The 10,556-nt window shown below is 39.9% G+C and overlaps 1 protein-coding gene across 7 annotated transcripts in view; it reads left to right on the top strand.

Annotated features, from left to right (window-relative positions):
• Positions 1 to 10,556, top strand: part of phf14 (PHD finger protein 14) — a 132,683-nt gene that overhangs the window by 2,129 nt on the left and 119,998 nt on the right. For all 7 annotated transcript variants that reach the window (XM_085148943.1, XM_085148942.1, XM_085148945.1 and 4 more), the window contains exons 2-4: positions 32 to 142; positions 2,308 to 3,056; positions 5,991 to 6,123. In XM_085148943.1, the coding sequence (XP_085005069.1) occupies positions 32 to 142; positions 2,308 to 3,056; positions 5,991 to 6,123 (993 nt within the window). The remainder of the gene's footprint in view (positions 1 to 31; positions 143 to 2,307; positions 3,057 to 5,990; positions 6,124 to 10,556) is intronic.

The following is a 10,556-nucleotide window of genomic DNA, read 5'->3' as shown; positions in this document are numbered from 1 at the left end:
GTCTGTTGGTTTCTGGGACTCCCCCATGTAGTGGACCGCAGTTTAAAGCGACGGCAGGTAAAACCACTTGCTGCCTCTCTGCTCGATGCCTTGGATTATGACAGTTCAGATGACAGTGACTTTCAAGTAGGAGATGCTTCAGGTAAGTATGGCCTTTGTGATGTCTAACAGTATTAAATACATGCATAGTTTTTTATTGTCCAGAAATGAACCGTCCAAATGGCTTGAGACTAATAAGCTTTTGGCTGGCTAACTTAAATGCAAACTGTTTTATTTAATTTAATTTAATTAATTTATTTTTTTTAGAAAAGTTTAAATGCTGCGCAAATAAAAATGCTATGACTTTACCGTATTAGAAAATAAAAGAAAATAATTTAACCCCGATATTTCATTTACATAAAACAACATATGAAATGTTGAAATGATGAATTTTAATTTTCTTATGCACAAGTCACTAATTTTGGAATAAAACTTTCCGGTGTAATTCGTCATCTGTGGTTCATAATAATCCTAAATTTCAAGAATCTGAAAAATATCACATTAGGCTTTCTTCTGATGATTTTCTGAAATTTTCTATAGGGTTATTTTTGGGGCTTTGAGAGGACCATTCACAGACTTTATTGTACCCTGCTACATCGATTTCAAAACTGGTTTGGATGTGTGTTTGGAATAACTTTCCTGCTGGATCAAGCTGTTGCATCTCAGTTTTAACCGTTAAGCTTTTGATTTTAGATGAAGTTGAGGAATTTGGAGGAAGTCAATTCCTCCAAATCTTTCTATACTAGAGGATGATGCCCATGTGAGCAGCTGCACATTTTAGTCAAGCTTCAGATGCTGATTTTGAAGCAGGGACTTCTTTCTTGATTTGCACAGTCTCAGCCCACCGCCACATAAAACTTCAATGTGGGCAGAGACTGTGAAGGTAATTATGTCGCAATATGTGAGAGCTTGTAGAATCAAAACATGTTCTTTTAAAAGAGAAGACATCTTCTTCTGACAACCCTTCCAGACAACTCACACTGATTTTAGTCTTTTTCTAGCTGTACTGTTGTGAACTTTAAAATTTCACACCCTAACTGGTGCCTGTGGAGTCTGAGATAAAGGTTTTGGGTGTTTTGCAGTTTCTCTTGAGCATTGCCTGGTCTGATCTTGAGGTGAATTTGACATGTTTGTTTGTGAGAAGATTGTGGCATTGTGTTAACAGATAACTAAATGCTCCCGAGGTAGTCACCCTTGCTGATGATCAGTTAATTAATTTCATTAGTAGCACCTGGCTGCTACTGAACCTCTTAATTCCTGTGGAAACAGTAAGGGTGTAATTAGTTTTTTTATTTTTATTTTAGAATTTAACAGAGTCCTGTGAAATCATATGACCCTCTATGAGCAAGCGCTTTGGTGACAGTGGGAAGGAAAAACTCCCTTTTAACAGGAAGAAGCCTCCAGTAGAACCAGGTTCGGGGAGGGTGGGCATCTGCCGTGACCTGTTGGGCATTATAAAAGAAAAATACATCAAAGGAGGCCCTAACCACAGAAGTCAAAACAAACACTGAGTCGGTGTATACATATGAAGTTGAGAAATTTGTGTTTGTTTGATTATTTCTGTGCTGTGAGAATGCTTCTTGACAGTAAATGTTATTCCATTTGAAAGCCTGTTTATTTACATGGTGCCTGTTTTTTTTTTTCTTTTTCTCAAAGATTTATTTATTGCTTTTCCAACAACATTTTAACCAACAGGAAGAGAGAGTTCAAATAAAATAAAGGAGAAAATTAATAAAAAAATAATAATAATTTGAGTGTATAATAGTAATGTATGTACATCATATATGAATAGTGTTAGGGGAACACATAGATATAGTTATACATACTCTCCCATGTAGATCATTCAGATATTATTACAGGAAAAAAAAAAATGTATATAGATAAATAAAACAAAACAAAACAAACAAACAACAAAAAACCCAACCCCCCCCCCCCCAAAAAAAAACAACAACCAAAAAACAAAAAACAAAACACAAGGGTTAACAGATAGTGCTCCAGAAAAATATAAAACAAGTATAACATAGTGAGACATAGATTTAAGTGCATTATTCCAGGGCTTCGGGCTGAAGTTTAGTCCAAGGGTGTCAACATGGTGCCTGTTTTGTAAAGAAAATGAAGTTGTGGGTCCCAAATTTCTTTACTTTTTGCTATTAAGTTCAGTAATGCCAGTTTGACTGTAAACAGACCCTCCTCCACATTGTGGTTCTGCTGGAGAAACAGCCAGGCATGTCAGTGATCTCACAGACACTTTCTTCTCTGTTGTGACAGGGTCAGAGGGCACAGGCAACGGCAGTGATGAAGAAGGGTCCAAAGTGAGTGCAGGCGGTTCAGAAAGTGATTCAGATAATGCTGCTTCAGCAGACGATGACATAGATGATGGGGAGACCAAAGACCTGGCTGCTGAGGAGAACTTGACTGAGGATGAGGAGAAGAGCAAACGGCAGCAATCGTCAGACAGTTCCACCAAAGATACTCCCACTGTCATCGCACCCAAAGGCAGACGCAAGACCAAGAAAATTTCAGAGCCCGCTGAAGCTGCGGAAACTGGATCTTCCTTAGTGTCTGCATCCAACAATGTAAATGCTGAAGAGTCTCAAGCTGAGCCCAAGAAATGGAATTTCCGCAGGAACCGCCCACTTCTGGACTTTACCACCATGGAAGACCTGAACGAGATGGACGACTACGACAGTGAAGACGATAACGACTGGAGACCCACAGCGGGAAAGAAGAAAGGCAAAGCAAACTCTCAGAAAGGAGGCACAGATGAAGAGGGTGGTGAAAGTGCTAGCGATGACGATGACAACGACGACGATGATGACGACGACGACGACGATGATGATGACGACGATGGCGACGGCGATGATGATGATGACGACAAGGAAGATGGCGAGGACAACATTAATAGTAGCAGTGATAGTGACAAAGAAGCGAAGAAGTCCAAAAAGAAGACGAAGAGCAGCAGTGCTTTCGATGAAGAACTGACCAATGATAGTATGTCCCAGGGAAAGGGCAGCGAGGTGAGTACAAGATCACACGTTTACAGTTCAAACCAAATAAACATTGTTAATAATAATAATAACTAATAAAATGTTTTTGATGAACACCATTGTTGAGTGGCCACCCTTAATGAACACTCCCTTCTCTGTTGGTGGAACAATGCCTCATGTCAACCAATCAAAAAAATATATTGTAACATGTGGCATTTGATTGCTTAGGAAGAGGGGGACGTTTTGCGGCGTGTGTAGTGTTGTGTAGTAGTGTAGTTATTGGCTTTGTTTTGTGTGTCAAAACAATGACTCCACTACTGAATGTCACAGATGGTAGCCAAAAAGCCACCAAAGGTAGATGTAATGATGCAATGTCAACGCTGTCTCCGGGTCTAAAACAGGAGGAGTGACACCATCTGTTGTCAGGCCCGCGATGTGCTACCTAGGGGTGGGTGAAAAAATCGATACTATGTAGTATCGTGATGTTTTGTTTGCTAATAATGTATCGATACAGGGACAGCAGAAATCGATATTTTGTTACAAAAAAAGGTTTATTTTTCTGAGCAAGAATCCTGACATTCCTTCACTGTCCAAATGTGTTTAACTTGTTTTTGTCAGCAATAAACATGACAGTTTACTTATTTTAATTTAAGACATGTTTTATTTTAATTAAGTTTAAAACTTTTTTATTTAATGTAAAATTATATTTTGTTTTAATTTACTTTCAAATTCTTCAGTTGCTGAAGCGGCTGCATAGTTTTCATAAACTGCATAGTTCAGAATAGCTATAATTGTACCAGATGGTTGATTCAGTTAAGTTGGACTAGACTGTAATACAAACCGTTCAGTTTGTCAACAATAAAACTGAAATGAGAGAAAGACTGAGTGTGAGACTTTGATATTAGAGAAAATGAATATTGATAAAGTTTACCTTTATGTACAGAATCTGAATATCGCAAAATATTTTAAAAAATTGCAATAATATCGTATCGTGCGTTAAGTATTGTGATAATATCGTATCGTGGGATATATGGTGATTCCCACCTCTAGTGCTACCCTGTCTTGGTGTGGACAGAAACTATTTTTTGAGCGGCAAAAATAATTTGTGTGGCATCATTTTGTGGCACCTGTTTTGTAAATAGTTTTAAATGATTGTGGAAAAAAACCGAACAATAACCCAAAAACACCTAAAGCATGGCAGCATTTCTAGGTCAATATTATGTATAACTTTATTGTTTGCAAAATTTGTGCTTAAGTTTTAAAAATGTCCAATTTATATATCAAGTTAGGAAAATAATTTGTGTTGTGGTTTTTATTAGTCTAAAATCGAACTGCTCAGATTTTACGATTGGTTTTGTTTTTATGTGAGTTTAGGTCAATTGTGTTCATACAGTTTGTCAAAATAAAGAAAATAACTGTAAATTCAGACATGGTTGTGCTGAAAAGCATAATACCCGTGTTTAAAGGTGAAATAAAAAGATAAAATCAAAAGTAGTCAAAAATGGCCAACTACACCCGGACCTCAGAGGATTAATGTGGAGATGGAGCCCACCTACACACACACACCACAAAGAGCAAAGAGGCAGAGTCATTATGAAACGCTGAGCTCAGGTTGAGTGAAGGAAACACGGTTCTAGCATCCATAACATTCTTGTAATTACTATTAAAACCTTTACTGGGTAAAAAAAACCCCAAAAAGAGTGGGAGGCGTTGAACAAAACACCCGATCAACATCTTGTTTTTAGCAACACAAAAGCTTTGCATCAAAGTACAGGGCAAACTTGGATGCTGATACTGTATGCTGGCCTCTTTTCATTGCAGTCACATGCAGACAAACATGTACAAAAGCTCATAACCATGAACACACCAAATCTCAGAGTAGAGCCGCTGCTGCTCTACATCGAAAGGAGCCAGCTGAGGTGGTTCGGGCATCTCACAAGGATTCCTCTTGGGCGCCTCCTGGGTGAGGTGTTCCGGGCATGTCCCACTGGGAGGAGGTCCTGGGGCAGACCCAGGACATGCTGGGGAGATTATATCTCTCGGCTGGCCTGGGAAAGCCTTGGTGTTCCCCCCAGATAAGCTGGAGGAGGTGGCTGGGGAGAGGGAGGTCTGGGCTTCTCTGCTTAGGCTGCTGCCCCCGCAACCCGGCCCCAGATAAGTGGAAGAAGATGGATGGATGTCATTTTTATTGTTCATTTATTAAAATTATTTTTACATTCAATTCAATTTTATTTATACAGCCCTAAATCACAACAACAGTCACCTCAAGGCGCTTTATATTGTATGGTAGACCCTACAATAATACAGAGAAAAACCCAACAATCATATGACCCCCTATGAACAAGCACTTTGGTGACAGCAGGAAGGAAAAACTCCCTTTTAACAGGAAGAAACCTCCGGCAGAACCTCCCTGAGCCTGAGAGAAGGAAGGCAGGATAAAGACATGCTGTAGAGGAGAGCCAGAGATTAATAACAAGTGTGCTTTAATGAAGAGAGGTCTTTTTGTCTATTAACACATATTGAGTGAGAAAGGTGACTGAAAAAGAAAATACTAAATGCATCATCGGAATCTGTTTTCTTGTTCTCTTATATGCTGGTTTAGTGTTTTATCTATTAAGAATAGAAACTCTTTTCAGGAGTGTTGTTAACGCCTGCTCCAAAATCAGAGATGATAATCTAAAATGCATATACCATTTATTAATATCTGTAATATCTAAGCGCTTAATACCATAAGTTTGTTTCAGCTTATTTACAGCTGAACTAAATTTAAGGCAGCTGGCTTTTACATTGGCACCTTTGCTTTGTGCTCCATAATACCAAAGTATAACACGAGTCATCGAGTGCCTGCAATCCAATGAGAGGTTTTGATGTCATCATAGTAAATTCAAGAGAATCAACTTCAACCGTTTCCATGAATGTCAGTCATTGGGTTTGTGACTCTGACTCTGCTCCCTGATTCCCCAGGGTGCTTTGCTGGATCGGTCCCAGACCTGGAGCACTCAACACATTCTCATCTGCTGCGTTTGTCTGGGAGACAACAGCGAGGATGCAGATGAAATAATTCAGTGTGACAACTGTGGGGTGACCGTCCATGAAGGTAAGGTAGAGTTATTTCAGTATAGTGTGCATGTGCATGCATGTATGTAGGACGGTGGTGCAGTGGTTAGCACTGCTGCCTCACAGCAAGAAGTTCAAATTCACCATCTGACCAAAGTCTTTCTGTTTGGAAGTTGCATGTTCTTTGTGTTTGCATGGGTTCTGTCCAGGTACTCCTACTTCCTCCTACAATTCAAAGACATGCAGTTAGTGGGGTTAGGTTAATTGGTAAGCTAGGTAGCTAGATACTCTTTAAATACTCTTTAGTGTCACCAGGTATAATCGTAGTAGTAAAAAATAATAATATTAATGAGCTATGAAAGACTTCCTGTAGCGGTTTTTAGGGCAGAAGAGATGAATAAGGCAGTTGGTGGATAGAGAGATGAATGCTTTCTCTATTAGCCTTCTTCCACTACTACAGACTCGCCTCTGTTTTAGTTGTTTTCCATAACAGTCAAGTATAGGGATGGGTATCGTTTAGGTTTTATCCAACTTTTGAAACGGTACCGATGCTCGAACCGATGCTCGAACCGATGCTTAAAGAATGGAGAACACAAACTTTGTCCAAAAACCTGCAAAATGATAACCAAGTTAGCCTTTTCTGTTGATACAACATACCTCCTTTGGTTGGAACCGGTGCTTAAACAATGGCAAACACAAATTCTGTCCAAAAACTTCTCATGTTTAGCTGTTTTTTTTGGGGGGGTTTTTTGTAAAAAAATGTTAGCCTTTTTTGCAGCTGTAGGGCATATATGGTATCACTCGATCAAACAAGAAGACAGCTGCATGTAGCTATGATGATGTTTGCTAGTTCACCTTACATGCATTAATGTAATAACGTGGTTAGCCTACTCAACGTAAATTACACACGAACAACATTAAGCTCCTCACGCAGAGAAGAACGGCTGCTGCTGCATCATCATCATCCTCATCATTTCTGCTACACTGGCAGGGCTAGGGGCCAGGACTCTACTCTTCGGGTTCTTGGTGGGATGTTGCTAACTCCGGGTCGATAACAGGCACCACACCCGCAGTAGATGCGCTCGGTGTGAGGTCTTGCAGCAAGCTATCAAATACGGCGCATTTCTCCACTTTTAAAAAAAAGCTATGCGTCGCCAGGTGTTTCATCAGATTTGAGGTGTTACCTCCTTTGACAGTATCACAGTATCAGCTTAAAGCACTTGTTGCAGCTGCTGAGTTTGCATCTTTTGCTGTGAAGTACAGCCAGACTTTTGACCACTTCGCCTTGGGCATTTTTAATCTGTAGCTCTGCTCTAAAAGAACGTACGTACATGGACCCGCCTACTATCCTTGGAAAGGTAAAATAATTGGCTAGAATCTAAAGTGTATCACATCTCAGGAAAAATAAAGCACCGAAATGTGCGCTGCTGGCACCGGATACCGGTACCCATCCCTAGTCAAGTACCACCTAATGTGCGCAAAGTCAGTATAGCAACGCAGGCCTGAGTAGGTACTTGATTATCCATATACGCTCATCGGCTACTTCATAAGTTACACCTTATGCCGGGCTCACACTGTGCGATTTTTTTCAGTCGTGCGATTCAGCTCCTGCTCAAACTGCACGATTGACTCGCAAGGGTTAGACCCGATGCTCTGATGCGACCCGAGTGCTCACACTGTGCGTCCATAAAATGAAGGTTATAACAGAAATTCTGTCGCTCGCTCTCCCTCTCTGTCTTTCACTCACACAGACACACACCACCACCAACTTTGCTAAATTGCTAATGAAAAACATGATCAGGCAGCTGTGATTGAGCTGCAACGTCCATCCAACTATTTTCACGGTTGTTGTGGTTGTGATAATTTTGTGAGGCCACATCGAAAAGGCTCGGATGAGCTTTCCAAAGTTCTACAAGTGCCTCCATCGCTTGTGTCCAGATCACACGCTGCACTGCCGTGCTGCGCCGTCTTTTTCGCAGACATTTTTGTTTACGCGTGCGCAGTGTGAGAAACTGCGGTGACACCCTCACAACGGTCGCGAGGATTTCAAACAGGTTTGAAATCCTCACGACCAAGCGATTGATGATCGGGAGTTGATCGTAAGGTGTTAATTGCTTCTCGTTACCCCACGTATTACCCCACGTATTACCCCACGTATACTACACGATGCATGACGCACGATGAAGGCCAAAATCGGGCCGATCGCCAAAACGGTTGCACGACTCAAGAATCGGCTCAAAATGGGCCAAAAATCGCAGTGTAAGCCCAGCATTACTAGTACCAAATTTAGAACTTGTTTGGCTTTCAGAATGTAGAATGTATATTTTTTTTCTTTTTTTTAGAAAAAGAAAATTTGTATCAAAAATATTTTAAATAAAAGTTCATTTTCAAGAAACCAGTATGAGATTGAGACTAGGGGCTTCGAAGTCTTCCTGGCAGTCTGCTGTCCTCTAGCATCAGCAAGACATTTTCACCCAGAGAGCTTCTGACCAGTGGATATTTTCTCTTTTTAGGAACATGCTCTGTAAACCAAAGAGATGGTTGTAAGAAAATCCCAGTATTTCATCTGTTTTACTCAGACCAGCACCTCTGGGACCAGCAACCATTCAAAGTAAACTTAAATAACCATTCTTCCCAATTAACATCAGTATGTCCCATTGCCATGCCATTCCCATTAGTCTACCAGCATATTGTCAATAGCAAGGATGAACTTCCAAGGGTCTTGTGCTCACCTCAGTGTTGTGAAGCTGTAATGGAGTAAACTGATATATAACCACTTGACTTTAATACCATTTAACCATATTCTGTTCAGTGAACCTACAAAGAAAGAAGACTGCTGCTCCTACATAATTCTGCTTCATTTAAATAATATTTGGTCATCAGGCCTATTGAGTCAAGGTCTTTCTGATCACAAATGTTTCCATTACAAAATCCTGTTTTTACCCATTCTTCCTGTGCCAAAATGATGACTGTATTTAGATAAGAAAAGTCTGGTTTTAGTCGGCCTGTCAACACAATTTAAAAAACAGGTATGTAGTTTGAAGTCTACACTTTCACTACACATTGAAATGGGGAGATTGCAAGGGCGCAATGCTGCAATGTCATGTTTAATAGGTCATTTGATACCGATGCTACTCTGATGGCTATGTGAGTTAAAGCCCTTGTTATAGGAAGCAAATGCTCGTCTCCTCTGCTGCTTTGCTTTGTATACACAGTCATAATAAAAAGGAAGTACATCTTCTGTTCAGTTCGGTTGTGCCTGGCAGGATATACCAGGTGTTAAAATGAGGTAAATACAATCTGAGATAAGCAACGGTACATGGGATATTACATCATGTCAATGTTTATAAAAAAAACAACATAAGCCAATCAGTGCCAAAATAGGCGAGCAGTAAGTACTCCCTGTGATTCAGTAGCTTGTAGGGCCACCTTTAGCAGCAACAATTTGACATAATTGTTTCCTGTATGACTTAAACACTTTCTCGCATTGTTATGGAGGAATCATATTACTAAAGGTGCTACTGACATGGTAAATGGACTGATTCTTATATAGTGTTTTTTTATTCTCCTGGAGCACTCAAAGCACTTTAATGATATGACATTCTCACCAAATGTTGGTAACGACCCATGCAATCCACACATGCAAAGAAATCAATACACAAAGTCCATAAATGAAGTGTAATAATGAGAAATGACACAGGGAAAAACCTTTAGAAATGTAGTTAGTTAGACAACTGGGGACATGTTCAATACTGATTTGCTTTTTACTGTAATGGTTATTTGAGAAATAGCAGTGTAGGGATGTATTTATTTATGTAAATACGATGTGGTAACATAAAAAAAAACGTATTCCGGCATCTATCTGCTCTTTGATCTTGTATCGTTGTTGTATTATTGAATCTTGAACTGTAACAAAGGACAAGGAGGGAGTAAACTTCTGTCCAGCTTCTTCAGCTGAGTGAGTGCAACCGCTCGGAAGCAAAATCAATGAGTGAGTCATCTCTTTTGAATTGGAGTTCTCGGAGAAATACACAATTAAGGGTGGCCATGCATACATTCTCATTCAATTATTTCCCCTCTTGTTGTGCTTTAAAGGAAGATTTAAAGGGAGCGAGCAGAGCTCATTTTAAGATAAACGTGTAGTTATAAAGCCTCCAATGGTGCTATAAAGCATTTTTTTTTTTACTTCTCTAAGTTGGTCTGTTAGTCTTGGGCACTCACATGTACACAGGTTATTTGATCCATTATCCTGGCAATGACATGCCTGCTGGATTTAAAAAGTGCAACTTTTATGGTCAGGACAGTCACTCAAATGGGCTGAATTAACCTTGAAACACCAAAAACCTTTGAGGTAAAAGCAAGACCTGTTCTACCATCTTGGACAGTCACACTCTTTAACAACACAAACACAGAGTAGTGAAGGATAAGAAAAGTGCTGATCACCAATTCTCCATAGGCATAGGCAGACACAAG

This window comes from Neolamprologus multifasciatus, chromosome 22, assembly GCF_963576455.1.
Source record: "Neolamprologus multifasciatus chromosome 22, fNeoMul1.2, whole genome shotgun sequence".
NCBI classification, from domain to species: Eukaryota; Metazoa; Chordata; class Actinopteri; order Cichliformes; family Cichlidae; genus Neolamprologus; species Neolamprologus multifasciatus.
The sequence above is the reverse complement of the archived record's forward strand: the minus strand, read 5'-3'. Positions and strand labels throughout refer to the sequence as shown.